General features: G+C 49.9%; 1 protein-coding gene across 1 annotated transcript in view; it reads left to right on the top strand.

The window, feature by feature from the left end:
• GXYLT2 (glucoside xylosyltransferase 2) overlaps positions 1-20,791 on the top strand; it is a 65,793-nt gene that overhangs the window by 31,632 nt on the left and 13,370 nt on the right. Inside the window, exons 3-4 of the mRNA XM_040360998.1 lie at positions 8,091-8,222; positions 19,125-19,376. Of these exons, the coding sequence (XP_040216932.1) occupies positions 8,091-8,222; positions 19,125-19,376 (384 nt within the window). The remainder of the gene's footprint in view (positions 1-8,090; positions 8,223-19,124; positions 19,377-20,791) is intronic.

Genomic DNA, 20,791 nt, shown 5'->3' with positions numbered 1-20,791 from the left:
GGCAAGGCCGGTTTAACGATCCGGTTGAAAAAAACATTGTTTTTTCTAGACCATTAAAAAAATATTTTTTTACATCCCGAAAAACGGCCGTGTGTACGCGGCATCACTCTCAGAACTGGCCAGTCGGGCTGTAGCCGTCATTTGGCTATAGCGTGGTCGGCAAGTGGTTAAATAACCCCTGTCCTTTTCCCCAGAATACTTAAGGTGACAGGGTCTCTTTAACCAGTTCCCGACCCCCGCATGTACATATACGTCCACAATATGGCACGTACAGGCACATGGGCGTACATGTACGTCCTCGCCTATTAGCGGGTGGGGGGTCCGATCGGGACCCCCCCCGCTACATGCGGAGGTCGGGTCCGCTCGGGGAGCGATCCGGGACCACGGCGCGGCTATTTGTTTATAGCCGCTCCGTTGCGATCGCTCCCCGGAGCTGAAGAACGGGGAGAGCCGTGTGTAAACACGGCTTCCCCGTGCTTCACTGTGTCGGCGCATCGATCGCGTCATTCCCTTTATAGGGAAGACACGATCGATGACGTCATTCCTACAGCCACACCCCCCTACAGTTGTAAACACATACTAGGTGCACCCTAACTCCTACAGCGCCACCTGTGGTTAACTCCCAAACTGCAACTGTCATTTTCACAATAAAGAATGCAATTTAAATGCATTTTTTGCTGTGAAAATGACAATGGTCCCAAAAATGTGTCAAAATTGTCCGAAGTGTCCGCCATAATGTCGCAGTCACGAAAAAAATTGCTGATCGCCGCCATTAGTAGTAAAAAAAAAAAAATGAATAAAAATGCAATAAAACTATCCCCTATTTTGTAAACGCTATAAATTTTGCGCAAACCAATCGATAAACGCTTATTGTGATTTTTTTTACTAAAAATATGTAGAAGAATACGTATCGGCCTAAACTGAGGGAAAAAAATGTTTTTATATATGTTTTTGGGGGATATTTATTATAGCAAAAAGTAAAAAATATTGCATTTTTTTCAAAATTGTCGCTCTATTTTTGTTTATAGCGCAAAAACTAAAAACCGCAGATGTGATCAAATACCACCAAAAGAAAGCTCTATTTGTGGGGAAAAAAGGACGCCAATTTTGTTTGGGAGCCACGTCGCACGACCGCGCAATTGTCTGTTAAAGCGACGCAGTCCCGAACTGTAAAAACACCTTGGGTCTTTAGGCTGCATATTGGTCCGGGGCTTAAGTGGTTAAGGATAACCTAGAAAGCATATGAAAAGGAGCCAAAAGCTACACCAGCTGTGTAGAAATAGTACACATAAAAAAATTCTGTGTAATATTTCATACTTGCCTAAAAATGAAAAAAATATTTATCTTCTAATGCCGCGTACACACGATAATTTTTCGGCATGAAAAACATTTCGGTTTAAAATGGTGGTGTGTGGGCTTCACACTTTTCGGCTTCTGAAAAACGAAAAAAACATTTTTTCGAGCATACTGCATTTTTTTTTTTTTAACAGTCAAAGTTTTTTATTTTGGTAACAGACAATAACACACACATGAAAATGACAGTACAAAGATCACAAGGCTTACTCAGAATGCATGAGTTCATACATAGATGTCATAAACAAAGGACTACATTGGTGGGGAATCAGTTCAGCAGCATCTACAATGGGACAGACAACACAGACGAAAACCCGTCACCCGGGGGGAATCGCCAGCCGGCGTCCCCCGGCCGCCGCCCCCGCCCCGCCACCCCCCCCCCCCCCCCCCCGGAGGGGGGGGGGGGACGAGGGGGGGAAGGGGAGGGGGAGGCACCGCACGCCGAGGCGGGCGGGGAGGGGGGGCAGGGGACGGGGAACCCCGGCCACCCACAGCCCCTCAGCATTCAGGACACAGCAGGGGGGGAATCAACCAAGTCGCCAGGGGACTCAATCCAATTCGACCAGATCTTGTCAAATTTAGCTGGGCAGTTTCTGCTCTCGTACGTCAGCCTATATAGTGGGAGCACTCTGTTGATCGTGGCCAGCCAGGAGGACACAGTGGGAAGACCAGAGCCCCGCCAGCGAAGTAGGATCTCCCTTCTAGCATAAAACAGAGCAAAGGTGATGCTCAGTTTGGTATACCTGTCTCCCTCAATCTCACCCAAGTAGCTTAGGAGGAACAGTTTTGGGTCCATGACTAGTTCTATCCCACAACGATCCGAGAGGACCCCTGCCACTTCTCTCCAGTACTGATCCAGCTTAGGGCAGGACCAGACCATATGGATGAAGGAGCCCGTGTCTCCCAGGCACCTGGTGCACTCCGGGGACCTTGAGGGGTAAATCCTAGCCAACTTCTGCGGGGTGTAGTATGCCCTGTGGAGAAATTTAAGTTGAATGAACCTGTCTCTAGAGGCAATCATAGACGGGAGAAAGGAGGAGACACATTCCTCCCAGATCTCTTCGTCCAGATCCGGGATGTCGGCAGTCCATTTGGTCAGTGTCCCCGTCGTATTCGTGTCGTATGCCACCGTAAATCTCAAATAGAGGGATGAGAGGGGTTCCCCATGACCCCCGAGATCAGAAGACGCTCTATCGAATCTGACTCGAGCGTCACCGAGTCCGGAAATTGGGCCGTCAATGCATGCCGCAGCTGAGTGTATCTAAAGCCAAATGAGGAAGGGACTTTATAGGTCCGACACAAGTCCTGAAAGGGCATCACCACACCATCCGGCATCACATGCCGGAGGGTGAGGATCCCCCGTCGGGCCCAGACCACCGGGTCCGGGACCGTGTTCAGGTGGGGAAGGAGTGGGTTGCCCCAAAGCGGGGTATGTGGGGAGGCAGTATTTGGTTTCAGCATTCGAGCCCTGGATGACGCCCACACCCTAACCACCGTCGCCATGGGCCTCGTGACAGAGGGATGAGCCCTGCACCCCCGAAACACCAGGTTGGACAGGGCAGCATAGGATCCCAAAACCGCCGCCTCTAGGTTGACCGCCGGATTTTGTCGCGGCTGGGAAAACCACCACCTGACCGTCACTAGCACCGCCGCCCAGTAGTAGGCCAAGAAATTTGGGAGGGCCAGTCCACCCCCCGAGAGGGGAAGATAAAGAGTATGTCTAGCAACCCGAGGAGGGCTACCAGCCCAGACGAACGCCATCACTATACTGTCGAGCCGACGAAAAAAGGACTTTGGGATAGTAACAGGGGTCTGACGAAAAAAATAAAGCAATTTGGGGAGTATTACCATCTTAATGAGGTTCCCTCGACCCACCGGTGAGAGGGGAAGGTTACGCCATGTCGCACACCGTTTGGTCAGTTGGTCCAGTATTGGGAGAACATTCTTGTCTAGGTAAGACCCCGGCTCGAGTCCCACCCTCACCCCCAGATAGGTGAATTCATCCACCCACCGGAGAGGAGTGTGGGAGTCCGCCCGGGACAGTGACTGGTGGAGCGGGAGCAGGACCGATTTGTCCCAATTGATACACACGCCCGAAAACCGGCCGAACACCTCAAAATGTGACAACGTTTTCTGTAGGGAGGCGGAAGCGTCCGCCAGATACAACAGGGCGTCGTCAGCATAGAGGGACAGCTTCTCCTCTAGGTTACCCACCCTGATCCCCCGAACCTCCGGGTCGCGCCGAATGTGCGCGGCCAGAGGCTCCAAGGCCAAGGCAAACAACGCCGGTGATAACGGACACCCCTGTCTGGTCCCCCGCTCCAGGGGGAAGGAGGCAGACAGGGACCCGTTGGTACGAATACGTGCCCTAGGGTGAGCATACAACATTTGTATCCAGGACATGAAGCGGGGACCAAACCCGAAGCGGGTCAAAACTGCCCAGAGGTAGCCCCACTCGACCGAGTCGAAGGCCTTCTCGGCGTCGAGCGAGGCCACCACCCCGGGGTCGCCAGGGCCAGCCAGTGCCAGGTGAGTATGCAATCGACGAAGGTTAATATCAGTACCGCGGCCTGGCATGAAGCCCGTCTGGTCAGGGTGGACCAGGGCTGTAATTACAGTGTTAAGCCTGTTGGCCAGGATTTTCGCAAAAATTTTTGCATCGACGTTGAGGAGGGATATCGGGCGATACGAAGAACACAGGGTTGGATCCTTCCCAGGCTTGGGGATGACCACAATTATTGCCTCGCTCATCGAGTCCGGGAGAGCTCCCGACTCCGATGCACCAGCAAAAAGCGACCTTAGTCTGGGGGTCAAATCTTCCTCGTAGAGTTTGTAGAATTCGACCGGGAAACCATCCGGTCCCGGGGTCTTTCCCCCCTGCATCATTTTCAAAGCTGCCTGAACCTCCTCTATTTTAATCGGGGCGTCTAGTTTGCGCACGGAAGAGGGAGTGAGAACCGGGACGTCCACCTCCTCCAGGTATCTCAACAGGTCGGCCACATCATAAGCCACTCTGGAGCTATACAATTGTTGGTAGTAATCCGTGAAGCATTTATTGATCTCCTGTGGAGTCGAGTGGAGGTCCCCCTCCCCGTCCCTAATCTGGCCTATAGCAGACGCGCCCGAGTGTTCCTTAGACAGCCAGGCCAGAAGCTTCCCCGTCCGTTCTCCCTGCTCGAAAATGCGCTGGGACTGATGAAGAAGCTTCTTCTGCGTCAAGGCCGTTCGCAGAAGGACAGCTTGTTGCGTCAGGGACTGGAGCTGGGAGTAGTGGTTAGAGTCACGGGTACTAACATAAAGGGCCTCCTGTCTAGCTGCCTCCCCTTCAACTTTTGTGAGCTCTGCCCTACGCTCCCTCCTCACTCCTGAAATAATGGACTGGTAGTGGCCCCGGGAGGAGGCCTTGAAGGCATCCCAAACCGTGGTCTCCGCAGCCGTACCCGGATTATCCGCCCAATAAGACCGTAGGGAGTCCTTAAACTTGGGATCCACCTCCGGGTCTGAGACCCAAAATCTGGAGAGCCTCCACAGGGTGCAGTTTGGTTCAGTCATCAAGGTCAGTGAAAGGAGTAAAGGGGCATGGTCCGAGATCCCCCGGGGAAGAATAGTAATGTCCCTCACCTTAGGTAAAACCGACGCTCCCACGTATGCCAAGTCAATACGTGAAAAGGATCTATGGGTGGCCGAGTGACAGGTGAAGGCCCGAGTCAACGGGTATCTCCACCGCCAGACGTCCGTGAGGTTGTATGTTTCCGCCCATTCCGCCAGTCCCTGGCGAGTAGTACCCGACTGGGTGAACCTGTCCATACCAGTGTCCGGGACCAGGTTGAAGTCACCCATCAGGACCACATTGTCACAGGGGAATTGCGCCAATTTGGCCGCAAGAACCCCCAGGACCCCCAAGGAGGCAGGAGGGGGGAGATACAGCCCCACCAGAACCCACGGGAGGTTGTGAATCAGCGCATGCACCAGCACAAACCTGCCCTCCGGGTCTAGGACCAGATCAAGAAGCTTGAAAGGGAGTGACTTGAGGACGAGAACACTGACCCCTCTAGCATAATTGGAGTACGTGGAATGGTAGTGATGACCCACCCATGGTTTCTTAAGGCTGAGGGTCTTGCTACCCACCAAATGCGTCTCCTGCAACACACAAACATGAGGTGCATGTTTCTTAATGAATTGAAATACCAGGGATCTCTTGATGGGCGAGTTTAAGCCCCGTGTGTTCCAGGAGAGGACTTCAAGGGTTGCCATGGTGACCTGGCGGGGAAGTCAAATGAGGATAAGGCATAGGTATGAACCCCGGACCGTTCCCCCAGGCCACATTGCTGCCGGAGGAAGGGCTCCAACCCACCACCAATGCACATGAATTAACGAAAGCTATTAGTACTGTCATAAAACACATCACATTAAAACATAACCGGGGGCCAACAGGGCTCCCCAACCCCCCCCCCACCCCGCCACCCCCCCAAACGCGGAGGAGGGCTTGTATCCCATAACAAACCCCAGCCCTCAGGCCGGACATGAGGGCAGTGAACAAGCGGCTACCCGCTCCTGTTAATGTAAAACCGTCAAGGAACCTGAGAATCCATCTTAGGATAAGAATGTGTGGATCACCCGGAGCCCCGGGGGCGCAGTTCTTAGGGAGAAAAACAAAAAGGCAAAAAATGGGGGAGAAAAAACAACCTGGAAAAAAAAAGAAGAACGGGGAGAGAACACCTAGGGTCACATCAGGGTGACTAGGCATTGTTGCGGTGAATCAACTCCTGAAGGAGTGAGGGGGGGCACCCCCACAGTTAAAGTCAGCTGGGGGAGTGGGTAGAGGGGGGACGTGGGGGAGGGGTGGGGGTCCACCCTCGGCAGCACAGTCAGTGGTGGGGGAGACGGAGGGGGGGGCAATCAATGAACGGATCAGGAAAGCAGGGGGGCAGCCCTTCCAATCCCCCCAATCATCAATAGGGCAGGTTGTGTGTCACAGGTTGTGAATGCTGCGGATCTGCACGGTCTCCGACCCCAGAGGATGAGGCGATGAGTCCCACGGCTGCCATATGAGAGATAGTGGCCCCCAATCATTTTCAGGCAAAGGCAATAAACCCCCAACCCCTCTTGGGGAGCCCCCCCAGTAGCTTACTCACAGTCAGGCGACAAAAGAATTGAAGGGTAAAAGTCCAGGTCTTCATCTCGGGAGGGATTCAGCCCAGGCCGCGGCGTCTCTCGGGGAAGTGAAAAACTGCACCCTTTCTCCGTCTTGAACCCGAAGCCTGGCGGGGAAAAGCATGCTATACTTAACCCCTCGATCTCTTAGCATGGCGCGGACGTGGTCAAAGGATTTGCGCTGGCGTTGTGTCTCCACGGAGTAGTCCGGGAAGATCAGAAGTCTGGCGTTCTGGAATTTCAGATCTCCCTGCAGACGAGCCGCCCGGAGAACAGTGTCACGGTCCCGATAGTGAAGGAGTTTAAATATAAAAGTGCGCGGCGGCGAACCTACAGGGCCCCTGGTCGCGGGAATGCGGTGGGCCCTCTCAATGGAGAAGTAGGGGGAGAACCGGGCTCCAGGGAGGATGGTTGGAAGGATCTGCTCCATGAATGACGCCGGATCCGTGCCCTCTGCACCCTCGGGGAGCCCCAGGACCCGCAGATTGTTGCGGCGGTTCCTGTTCTCGGCGTCCTCCGCCCTGTGCTCAAGGATCTTCACTCTTGACTTCAGGGCCTGGATGTCGGAGTGGTGGTCTCTTTGAATGTCCTCCAGGTCAGAGACCCGCCTCTCAGCCTCCGACACGCGGTCCCGGAATGCATCTAGATCACGGCGTATCAGCGCGGTTTCCGCCTGCACATGATCGATCTTCACCGTGAGGGTGGATTGGCATGTGGAGATCGCCGCCATGAGGGCCTCAAATGCCTCCGATCCAGCTTGGATCGCGCCGTCCCGCGGGGAGTCCGCGCGATCCGCCATGCGGTTGGTTGGTGCAGGTGGCTTAGGCCCAGTGTTCGGTGGAGTGCCCGCAACGGTGGTTTTACGGCGAGTCTGACTCCCCTTGTTGTTCCGGCGCATTCCCCAGGAGGCAGGGCAAGAAAGGGTGAGGAAATAGCCCGAGTTCCACACAGGATCAAGGTAGGAAGGAATCTCAGAGCGGGAGCTCGACAATTACACGTCCGCTCCCGTCGCCATCTTGGACACGCCCCATACTGCATTTTTTAACCACGTTTTAAACGATGTCGTTTTTCGGGTTGTAAAAAAATGGTCGTGTGTGGGCTAAAACGACGTTAAAAACCTGCGCATGCGCACAAGCAAGTTATGAGACGGGAGCGCTCGTTCTGGTAAAACTACCGTTCATAATGGAGTAAGCACATTCATCACGCTGTAACAGACAGAAAAGCGCGAATCGTCTTTTACTAACACGGATTCGGCTAAAGCAGCCCCAAGGGTGGCATCATCCGCATGGAACTTCCCCTTTAGAGTGCCGTCGTACGTGTTGTACTTCACCTCGCTTTGCTAGAGCATTTTTTAAAAACCGATGGTGTGTGGGCAACGTCTTTTTAATGATGAAGTTGGAAAAACGTTGTTTTTTCTACATGCCGAAAAATGTCGTTTTTTTTTTTCATGACGAAAAATGATCGTGTGTACGCGGCATTAGTCCTGAAAATCTAAATAAAACATACGCCATACATTTGCTAACTTGCCTTGCTGCAGAGTTTGTGTCGATCTTTTTCTTCTCTTTCATGTTTTTCTCCTGCAGCTCAGGGAATGGCCCCGTCAGTTATCCAGGAAGTTTGAACACAAGATCTATCCAATCACGTTTTCGGTTGGAAACGCTCAGGAATGGAAGAAATTATTCAAGCCCTGCGCAGCTCAGAGGCTCTTTCTTCCGGTAAGAATCATAATATTGCATTCAGACGTTAATATCCTTTCCGCATCTGGCCAGCTTGTCTTTTTTGCTTCTTATGCATTTTTCAGTCTCCTTCCAGCCAGGAATTCATTTTATGTGTTATTTAAGCTCTCCTGGCTGGCTGGCATATGTTTTTCTGTTTAAAATTGTATTTTGCTTTGCTACGTGCACAGCTTGCAGACCTGCCTTAACGTTTGAGAAACTTATCTGAAACCCAGAGAAGGACCTACACAGTATTGTAGATTATAACTTGCCATCTGCTGTAAGTTTTAAGGATATTAGTAATGATTTTAAATAGACGTGCAAAGAGGTAAGTGCATTTAGTATGTTATATTTAAAGACTAAGGGCCAGATTCACGTACGGCGGCTTAAAGTAATGCGGGCGTAGCGTATGTAATTTACGTTACACCGCCGCAAGTTAGAGAGGCAAGTGCTGTATTCACAAAGCACTTGTGTCCTAAGTTACGGCGGCGTAGCGTAAATGTGCCGGCGTAAGCGCGCCTAATTCAAATTGTAAAGAGGTGGGCGTGTTTTATGTAAATAAAGCATGACCCCGCGTAAATTACGTTTTGAACGAACGGCGCATGCGCCGTCCGTGGACGTATCCCTAGTGCGCATGCTCCAAATTACGCCGCAAAGACTCATTGGTTTCGACGTGAACGTAAATTACGCCCAGCCCCATTCACGGACGACTTACGCAAACAACGTAAAAATTGAAAAATTCGACGCGGTTCCGACGTCCATACTTCACATTGGCTGCGCCATCTTTTTGGTGGTTTATCTTTACGCCTGAAAACGCCTTCCGTAAACGGCGTATCTTTACTGCGACGGCCGTGCGTACGTTCGTGAATAGGCGTATCTCGCTGATTTACATATTCTAGGCGTAAATCAGCGTTCACGCCCCTAGCGGCCAGTGTAAATAGACAGCCAAGATACGACGGGGTAGGAAGACTTACGCCGCTCGTATCTTGGCAACATTTAAGCGTATCTCAGTTTGAGAATACGCTTAAATATACGACAGCGCAGATTCGGAGTTACGACGGCGTATCTACTGATACGCCTTCGTATCTCTAGCTGAATCTCTGGCTATAAATGTTTACCTTCTCTGCATTAGGGTTAAACTTATCTGTGCACCATCCCCACCCAGCCCCCCTTATATATACCTGAGCCCCTATTTTCATCCAGCAATGTGCATGAGAGCAGCTGCTCCCCTGCTCTTTACCTTCTCACTGGCTCAGAGACAGCTGGCTGTCAATCACGGCCAGTAAGGAGGGAGCCCATTGGACAGGGCTGAGTCACACACAGAGCCAGCCTGGGAGAGAGCATGTATGAGTGCCCCCATAGCAAGCAAATTGCTACAGTGGGCACTATGCAGGGGAAAGGAGCCTAGAGCATCAGTGGGGGACCCCAGAAGCGGAAGGTTGGGGTTGCTCTGTGCAAAACCATTGCATAGAGTAGGTAAGTATAACATAGTCCAACCTATGTGTGTGATTTACGTCAGTATTACCTTGTTATATCCCTGTATGTTGTGGTCGTTCAGGTGCATATCTAATGCCGCGTACACACTGTCGGAATTTCCGATGGAAAAAGTCAGATGGGATCTTTTCATCGCATGTTCACACCGTGTGTATGCCCCATCGGACTGGACAGCATACTCCAGGTGCGGCCGGACCAGAGTCTTGTAGAGCGGGAGAATTATCATTTTATCTCTGGAGTTAATCCCCTTTTTTAATGCATGCCAATATTCTGTTTGCTTTGTTAGCAGCAGCTTGGCATTGCATGCCATTGCTGAGCCAATCATCTACTAGGTCCCCCAGGTCCTTTTCCATTCTAGATTCCCCCAGAGATTCTCCCCCCAGTGTATAGATCATATTTTTGCCACCCAAATGCATTATTTTACATTTTTCTACATTAAACATGTTTGTTATTTTAAAAAAAAATGCATTATATTTACTGCATCATCAGTGCCCATCAGCGCACATAAGTGATGGAGAAAAATTAGCTGTTTGCACAATTTTACACATTACATTTTTATTTTTTAATTGATCCTCCAGCCTTTAAATAAATAGCTATTCTAAAAATAGCTACAAGGACACCTATTTTGTTTGGGAGCCACGTTGCATGACCGCGCAATTGTCAGTTAAATCGACGCAGTGCCGAATCGCAAAAACTGGCCAGGTCCTTTACCTGCCTAAAGGTCCGGGTCTTAAGTGGTTAAAGTGGCAGAGCATTTGCCAAATTCAGATACAGGTTTTAGAAGGGTGCAAGAATTTGGCACATGCGGCGCCGCTTTTATAATGCATGAAAAATGCTTTTGCAAAATCTTTCTGCGCAATCTTAATGAATTTCAGGGAATGTCTCTTTGCGTTGGGCAATGCAGATCAGCGCAGATCATTGGACAAGCTATGAAGGGGCCCTTGTGCTACATTTGATTTTTTTTACACTGGTCCACATAAAGCCTTGGAGGAAGAGAAGTAACCCTGAACCGTGTGAAAGTACGCAGAGTGACTGTTATGTGCTGTGTGTATTAATCTGCTTGGTAATTCCCAGGCGGAGGGGAGTAGTGCCCCCCCCAAACACCGGAGGCCAGCCTGGAGGGTAGAGAGTTGTCGCACCTGTTCTCTTGCAGCGACCCGGGATTACAAATCCTACTGGCCTCTCATAACTTTCCACCACATCAGACTCCACTGTAGAATAAAGAGTCGCTCTAGCCAAAAGCGATATCCCAGTAACAGGTGGCCACCGGCTTATTCCATTTCTTGGGGACCTCAGTGGGGGGGATCTTTCAGCTGAAAATGACATGTCACATTAAAGTTGAGAAGGGGGGGGGGGGTGTTCTTCTGTCGGAAATGACATCTTACATTAAAGTGTGAAACGGGGGGTGCTGACTTCTTACCTCTTCTCCCATGCAGCCAGCGAGTTGAGAAACGGGGTGAGGGGCCGAAAATTACTTCTCACCAGGCGGGGTCTCTAGAAATTTTGGTTGGGGGCCCTCTGCAGCTTTGCGGGGCCCTAAGCGGCTTGCAAAGTGAGCCTATAGGGCGGATCGGCCCTGCAGACATGCAACAAAACACGCTGCAATCGCGCCAAAACGTGGACTTGAAAACAGCAAAAAAAAAGGAAAGGTTTCTGGAGCTACTTGGGGGCATTGCGGTGATTTCTGAGAACTAGAGTTGCACTTCTCAAACTTTTTTCCGTTGTGGCACCCTTTAAAATGATAGAAAATCGTGAGGTACTCAAGTCTAAAATGTAAAAATCTTAAATATTACGTATCAATGGGGAACTTGAGCCCTGGGGCAATACATGCAATCACCTTGATCAAATTAACTTAACCACTTTATTACTGGGCACTTAAACCCCCTTCGTGCCCAGACCAATTTTCAGCTTTCAGCGCTGACGTATTTTGAATGACAATTGCGCGGTCATACAACACTGGACCAAAATTATATTTCTATAATTTTTTTCCCACAAATAGAGCTTTCTTTTGGTGGTATTTGATCATCTCTGACATGCTGTCAGCAGCATCTTTGGAGCGGTGAGAGGAGCGCCTCTATAGAGGGGCATTTCGGGCGGTATTAACTAGGGTTGTCCCGATACCGATACTAGTATCGGGACCGATTCCGAGTATTTACAGGAGTACTCGTACTCCCGCAAATACCCCCGATAACAGAATAGAATACTAAATCCCCCCCCCCCCCGCCGCTGCCGCCAATGCCGTTACGCCGCCGCCAATGCCGTTACGCTGCATCCCCGCTACCGCCGACTGACTGTGTAATACGCGCGCCGTTCCATTACAGCTTTGAATAGCTGTAATGATTGGCGCCGCGTATAGACACTCCCCCTCGCTCGAGTGAACTGTCCAATCCCGAGCGAGGGGGAGTGTCTATACGCAGCGCCAATCATTACAGCTATTCAAAGCTGTAATGGAACGGCGCGCGTATTACACTGACTGTCGGCGGTAGCGGGGATGCAGGACAGGTAAGCGGGACATGGCTGGCTACATGGGGGCAGACATGGCTGGCTACATGGGGGGAGACATGGCTGGCTACATGGGGGGAGACATGGCTGGCTACATGGGGGAGACATGGCTGGCTACATGGGGGGAGACATGGCTGGCTACATGGGGGGAGACATGGCTGGCTACATGGGGGGAGACATGGCTGGCTACATGGGGGGAGACATGGCTGGCTACATGGGGGGAGACATGGCTGGCTACATGGGGGGAGACATGGCTGGCTACATGGGGGGAGACATGGCTGGCTACATGGGGGGAGACATGGCTGGCTACATGGGGGGAGACATGGCTGGCTACATGGGGGAGAGACATGGCTGGCTACATGGGGGAGAGACATGGCTGGCTACATGGGGGAGAGACATGGCTGGCTACATGGGGGAGAGACATGGCTGGCTACATGGGGGAGAGACATGGCTGGCTACATGGGGGAGAGACATGGCTGGCTACATGGGGGAGAGACATGGCTGGCTACATGGGGGAGAGACATGGCTGGCTACATGGGGGAGAGACATGGCTGGCTACATGGGGGAGAGACATGGCTGGCTACATGGGGGAGAGACATGGCTGGCTACATGGGGGAGAGACATGGCTGGCTACATGGGGGAGAGACATGGCTGGCTACATGGGGGAGAGACATGGCTGGCTACATGGGGGAGAGACATGGCTGGCTACATGGGGGAGAGACATGGCTGGCTACATGGGGGAGAGACATGGCTGGCTACATGGGGGAGAGACATGGCTGGCTACATGGGGGAGAGACATGGCTGGCTACATGGGGGAGAGACATGGCTGGCTACATGGGGGAGAGACATGGCTGGCTACATGGGGGAGAGACATGGCTGGCTACATGGGGGAGAGACATGGCTACATGGGGGAGAGACATGGCTACATGGGGGAGAGACATGGCTACATGGGGGAGAGACATGGCTACATGGGGGAGAGACATGGCTACATGGGGGAGAGACATGGCTACATGGGGGAGAGACATGGCTACATGGGGGAGAGACATGGCTACATGGGGGAGACATGGCTACATGGGGGAGACATGGCTACATGGGGGAGACATGGCTACATGGGGGAGAGACATGGCTACATGGGGGAGAGACATGGCTACATGGGGGAGAGACATGGCTACATGGGGGAGACATGGCTACATGGGGGGGAGACATGGCTACATGGGGGGGAGACATGGCTACATGGGGGGAGGCATGGCTGCATGGGGGGGAGGCATGGCTGCATGGGGGGGAGACATGCTGCATGGGGGGGAGACATGCTGCCTGGATATGGGGGGGACATGGCTGGATATTGGGGGGGGACATGGCTGGATATTGGGGGGGGACATGGCTGGATATTGGGGGGGGACATGACTGCATTTGTGGGGGGACATGGCTGCATTTGGGGACACATTTAAAAAAAAGTATCGGTATTCGGTATCGGCGACTACTTGAAAAAAAGTATCGGTACTTGTACTCGGTCCTAAAAAAGTGGTATCGGGACAACCCTAGTATTAACCCTTTATCGGCCGCTAGCAGGGGTTAATACCGCACCGCTAGCGGCTGATTCCCGCGGCAATCCCGGCGGTATAGCGCCGCCATTTTTAGCGGCGTTGTACCGCCACCGCGGCTCCCGCCCCAGTCTGAAAGGGGCCTTAGGAGAAGCCCAGCCAAACGAGCTCAGGCTGGACTTTTAATTTAAAGCGGGAGTTCACCCATTTAAGAAATTTTTTTTTTTCTCCCATAATGTTCCTGCTCGTTCGGTCTAGGGGAATCGGCTATTTGTAGTAAAATATGAGCAGTACTTACCCGTTTTCGAGCTGCATCTTCTTCCGTCGCTTCCGGGTATGGGTCTTCGGGAGCGGGCGTTCCTTCTTGAGTGACAGCCTTCCGAGAGGCTTCCGACGGTCGCATCCATCGCGTCACTCGTAGCCGAAAGAAGCCGAACGTCGGTGCGGCTCTATACTGCGCCTGCGCACCGACGTTCGGCTTCTTTCGGAAAATCGTGACGCGATGGATGCGACCGTCGGAAGCCTCTCGGAAGACTGTCAATCAAGAAGGAACGCCCATTCCCGAAGCCCATACCCGGAAGCGACGGAGAGGATGCATCTCGTAAACGGGTAAGTACTGCACATATTTTAAAATAAATAGCCGATTCCCCTAGTAAAAACGAGCATTAATCTAAGGGGTAAAAGTGCCCTCTAAGGGTGAACCCCCGCTTTAAATACATTTTCCTACCCCTCTTTTAGCACTAGAGGGTGCTACATTTATAATCCTATTACTATAATATGGATCTCCCCATACTGATTAAACAGTTGAATGATCTGGTTCAGCCTGCCCTGGACTGGCTGTCTGAAGGCCTTCATTGTAAAGGGAACCTTCCTCTCCTCCATTGATTCATCTTACATCCAGGCCGGCCAATCGGAGTTTGCGCAGTTTGCATCCAGACCAGCCAATTAGAGCGCGCGCACTGTGCATCCACGCCAGCTAATCAGACGTCGCAGTGCAGTCCCCTTAATATCACAGTGCCCCTGTGGGTAAGGACTGACTCCGTTAACTGGCCCTGTCTACAACCCCCCCCAGGTCTTATATGAAATTGGCTGCTATGAAGGAGTTGTAAAGGTTTGTTTTTTATTTTCTAAATAGGTTCCTTTAAGCTAGTGTATTGTTGGTTCACTTACTTTTTCCTTTTGATTTCCCTTCTAAATGTTTTTTTTTTTCTTTGTTTGAATTTCTCACTTCCTGTTTCTCCTCAGTAAGCTTGCCCCCATCATCCGAGCCGTTCTGTCTGGGGGTTAGTCCGCGTGCTCGCCCCCTCCCTTGGGACTACATCCCTAAAGGAACCTATTTTGAAAATAAAAAACAAACCTTTTTCAATCCCTTTAACCACTTAAGGACCGCCTCCTGCAGATATACTTTGGCAGAATGGCACGGCTGGGCACAAGCACGTACCTATACGTCCTCTTTAAGTACCCAGCCATGGGTCGCGGGCGCACGCGGGACCCGATCGCCGCTGAAGTTTCCGCGATCGCTCCCCGGAGCTGAAGAACGAGGAGAGCTGTGTGTAAACACGGCTTCCCCGTTCTTCACTGCAGCGCTGTCATTGATCGTGTGTTCCCTGATGATGACAATGACGTCACACGTCCAGCCCCGCCCCCTAAAGTTAGAAACACATATGAGGTCACACTTAATCCCTTCAGCTCCCCCTAGTGGTTAACCCCCAAACTGCAATTGTCATTTTCACAGTAAACAATGCATTTTTATAGCATTTTTTGCTGTGAAAATGACAATTGTCCCAAGAATGTGTCAAAATTGTCCGATGTGTCCGTCATAATGTCGCGGTCATGGAAAAAATCGCTGATCGCCGCCATTAGTAGTAAAAAAAATGCAATAAAACTATTCCCTATTTTGTAAACACTATAAATTTTGCGCAAACCAATCGATAAACGCTTATTGCGATTTTTTTTTTACCAAAAATAGGTAGAAGAATACGTATCGGCCTAAACTGAGGAATTTTTTTTTTGGGGGGGATATTTATTATAGCAAAAATTTTCGCTGTATTTTTGTTTATAGAGCAAAAAATAAAACCCGCAGAGGTGATCAAATACCACCAAAAGAAAGCTCTATTTGTGGGAAAAAAAGGACGCAAATTTGGTTTGGGAGCCACGTCGCACGACCGCGCAATTGTCAGTTAAAGCGACGCAGTGCCGAATGGCAAAAACTGGCCAGGTCCTTTTACCTGCATTTTGGTCCGGGTCTTAAGTGGTTAAACAAATAAAATACAACCATGTTAAAAATAAGACAACATTTTTTCCTTTTTAATACACAGTTTACTTTGATAACTACAGGGATGCATGAAATCTCGTAAGATTCCGGCTGCAGTTAAGAACAAAATTAACAGACGTCTTGAAACATCTCCTGTAGAAAATAATGGGAACGCTTCCATCCTTTGGGGTGCATTAAATGTTAAGTGGCCGTCTCACGAGCAGCGGCTCGCACGGAGAGCGATGGCATCTCATGGCAGGCTAGATAATTACGTGCCGCATTGAAGTGCTCGGCGCGGCGGAGCAGCTGTTAGGTTGAGTGCACAGAGGTTAATTACAGTGCTTATCGCAGCCATATTACACCCTTTTATCCACCTCCATAGGAAAACCCACCACAACTTCCCACTCCTCCGACTGCTGCCAGACAAAAAGTAACACTTTTTTTTTGGAAGCGATTCAATTTAAGATTTGAATTATTTAATTAACTTTGTCACCTTTTCTAATGATGATTGTTGTTTTATGAATATGGAAAGTGTGGTTTATGGCTGGCTTCTAATTAAATGTTATCTGGAGCAGTTGTGTATTTTTCCGTTCATTAGAAAGTGGGTGTGCGGAATTTTGCATGTATTAATGACCTCCAGGCAAATGCTATATACTGTGTGTGTGTGTGTGTATGTGTATATATATATATATATATATATATATATATATATATATATATATATATATATATATATATATATATATATATATATTAGGGATGCACCGATTATCGGTGGCCGATACATATCGGCCGAAAATAGCGTTTCTGGGTCCCTGCCGAAATAAACTTAAAATGCCGATAATAAAGCTGGGTGAATGGGTGATACCATTTTTTACTAGGAGGGGGGGAGGCAATGTTCATATCAATATATGTAGACCCACATGCTGGCCGCCAGACGTGCACATAGCGCGAGCAGCGGCAGTGGCACTGTATTAACTGTGTGCCGACTGCTGCTCGCGCTCCATCTTGTCCTCCTAGCAAGACCTATCACCTGTTGTTTGGACTCCCCCTATTGGGGAGTCTCTTGGTTTAGTCCAGCGGCGCGAGCCGCGTGACATCACGGCCGGAGGCGAGGGAGGACTCGGAGCATCACCAGCCTGAGACTGAGTCACATCACACTGCCTGCCTAGGAGGAACCTCCACTTAAAAAGTAAGCAGTACTAACTTAAGTTGTGTACAAAACCTGTTAGGACTAGGAGCAATCTGTTAAATGGCTAGTTCGTCCCATGTTTTGGGGGAGGGGGGGACGGAGGCACAGGCACATGGTTAACTAACTGAGGTGAGCGACTATGTAAAAAAAAAATCTGCCATTTTTTCACAGTGAGGCTGCAATTGATATTTGTTTTGGTAGTCAGATAAGTTAAGCATTGCTCAATAACACACAAACTTTTTTTTTTTTTAAAAAACGATTGTGTGTTATTGAGCCATGCTTGCCTTATCTGACTACCAAAAAAAACATTAATTGCAGCCTCACTGTGCCAACACACGCCGCCACTGTGCCCATCACATGCAGCCACTGTGCCAACACACGCCGCCACTGTGCCCATCAAACGCAGCCACTGTGCCATCAAACGCAGCCACTGTGCCCATCACATGCAGCCACTGTGCCCATCACATGCAGCCACTGTGCCCATCACATGCAGCCACTGTGCCCATCACATGCAGCCACTGTGCCCATCACATGCAGCCACTGTGCCCATCAAACGCAGCCACTGTGCCCATCAAACGCAGCCACTGTGCCATCACATGCAGCCACTGTGCCATCACATGCAGCCACTGTGCCAACACACGTCGCCACTGTGCCCATCAAACGCAGCCACTGTAACCATCAATTATTATTGCCACATCGATTGCCGCCAAAAAAATTTAATAGGGGGAAAACAAAGAAAATTCATTTTCGGTTTCGGTTTCGGACTGAATTTTTTTTTTATTTCGGTTTTGTTTCGGTTCTGAAATTTCCATTTCGGTGCATCCCTAATATATATATATAATATATGTGTGTGTATGTATGTATGTATATATATATATAATTTTTTAAGAGATGGTAAAAAAAAAAAGATATTATTATCAGATATTAACCACTTCCATACCAGGCACTTACGCACCTTCCTGCCCAAGTCAATCTTCAGCGCTGTTGCAATTTGAATGACAATTGCGCGGTCATGCTACACTGTACCCAAATGAAATTTTTATCATTTTGTTCCCACAAATAGAGCTTTCTTTTGGTGGTATTTGATCACCTCCGCGATTTTTTATTTTTTGCGCAACAACTAAAAAAAAGACAGACATTTTTGAAAAAAAAAAAGTTTTTTTTCCCTGTTTTTTTGTAAAAAAGTAAGTTTTCTTCTTCAATTATGGGCACTGATATGTCGGCACTGATGGGCACCAATGAGGTGGCACTGATGGGCACCAATGAGGTGGCACTGATGGGCACCGATAGGTGGCACTGATGGGCACCAATGAAGTGGCACTGATGGGCACTGATAGGCGGCGCTGGTATGCTGCACTGATGGGCACTCATTGGCGGCACTGATGGGCACTCATTGGCGGCACTGATGGGCACTCATTGGCGGCACTGATGGGCACTCATTGGCGGCACTGATGGGCACTCATTGGCGGCAATGATGGGCACTCATTGGCGGCACTGATGGGCACTCATTGGCGGCACTGATGGGCACTCATTGGTGGCACTGATGGGCACTCTTTGGTGCTTATGGGTGGCTCTGATGGGTACTTATGGGTGGCACAGATGGGCACTGATAGGTGGGCACTGGGCATAGATGGGCACTAAGAGGTGACACTGATGGACACTGAGGGGTGGCACTGATGGCATTGCTGGGCACCATTTCAGCCAGTGCCCATGTTGCCAGTCAGTGCCCATTTGTAGGCACTGACTGGCAACAAATTTGGCTAAGTTTTGAATTTATATATTTGAATTTATGATTTATACATTTTTAGTCTAATTTACTTTTATGATTTATCCATTTTTAGTCTATTACATAGCCATACTCAATATTACTGCAATAAACATGAACCCTAACGACTAACAGTGCAATATTTAATGTGCAGCTGATCCTGCAAGACGTGGACTCCTTACTCTACGTAGACACGGATGTTCTGTTTTTGAGACCTCTGGATGACATCTGGGCCTTCCTGAAAAAATTCAACGAAACGCAGTTGGCTGCGATGGCCCCCGAGCACGAAGTCCCTAAGATTGGCTGGTACAGTCGCTTCGCTCGTCACCCTTTCTATGGTACAACTGGGGTCAACTCGGGGGTCATGCTAATGAATCTGACTCGCATCAGGAAGCAGCAGTTCAAGGTAAAACATTATTAAAGGAAAAAAAACTGTCCACTGAAATTAAGAATAAGGGATGAGTGTTTTGGAAGGCATGTGAGAACATAGGAGGTCTTTGTAGAAAAAGCTGATAATATAATAATCAGTTTAGTGCAGGAAATACAGTGGAACCTTGGTTTATGAGTAATTCCGTTAATGAGCATTTTGAAAGACAAGCAACTTTTTTTTAAAATTTTTATTCTGACTCGGTTTGCGAGTGTTGTCTCGCAAAATTCAAGCTTATGGGGTGTGCAGTACCGCATTTGGCCTGAGGTGCGGGGGCGCCGAAATCGAGGAGGGCCGTTCGGAAATACTCCATTCCCGGGTGTTTCCAAGGTCAGCCGAGCTGTCCTCTGGCCTTTCCGAGAGTTTCCAACGCTCTCCAGTGCCACCTCTGGCCACATGCGGTATTGCCAGGCCCGTCGCTACAGGACAGGCAAAACAAACAATTGCTTGGGGCCCCGAGCTGGCCTGGGGCCCCCAACTTCCCCTTCCCAGGCTGTAGCGTGGCCGAGCGCCTCTGCCTTCCACCTGGAGTCCTGTCAGTCTGACCAGGTACCGTGCGTGGTACAGGAGATTCAGTTTCCTGTTCCCGGACAGACTGACAGGAAGTGCACACTGAGTGCTCACTTCCTTTCAGTCCGGCCGGGAAGGCAGGAAACTGAATCTCCTGTACCACGCGCGGTACCCGGCACTATCTCATAGGGGACTGAGGAAGAGGCAGGGGGAAGAGGAGCTTGGCCCCGCTACAGCGGCAGCCTACAGGGAAGAACCGGAGGTAAGAATAGAAAAAAATTTTAGTGTAGCGTTACCGTAGGCTTTGCATGCGGGGGGGGTGCTTGGGGGCCCCCATTTTGCTTGGGGCCCCCAAATTCCTTCAAATGGCCCTGGGTATTGCATGCCATTGAAGTCAATGTGGAACAAATTATTTTTGTTTCAGTTGACTTCTATGGGGAAACTCGCTTTGATATGCGAGTGCTTTGGATTACAAGTATTCTCCTGGAACGGATCATGCTCATAGTCCGAGGTTCCACTGTAATGGGCAAACTACAATATGAGGCTTTTCTGGGGCGGGCGGGGGGTGTTTGTTGTTACTTACACTATATATCTGAGGGCTGTAACCTTATCAAAAATCGGATTATTAAAACAGGCCATACATAAATTGCTTGATTCCTCCATCAACACATTTGGTGTTAATGGGGGAATTACTCCCTGCTATTGTATTTTGATGGGGGGGGGGGGCACGGTATCATCCATCAGAATACAATGTTCACCGCTGGGGACTATAGCCCCTGGCGGTGATCGATTTGAAAAAAAAAAAAAACGACAGGCTGGTCGTACTGAAGTCAATCAATAGATCAACCTCCATACAACCAGCCTGCCCATAGATGGATAAAAAT

Source organism: Rana temporaria, chromosome 7, assembly GCF_905171775.1.
Source record: "Rana temporaria chromosome 7, aRanTem1.1, whole genome shotgun sequence".
Lineage (NCBI taxonomy): Eukaryota > Metazoa > Chordata > Amphibia > Anura > Ranidae > Rana > Rana temporaria.
The sequence above is the reverse complement of the archived record's forward strand: the minus strand, read 5'-3'. Positions and strand labels throughout refer to the sequence as shown.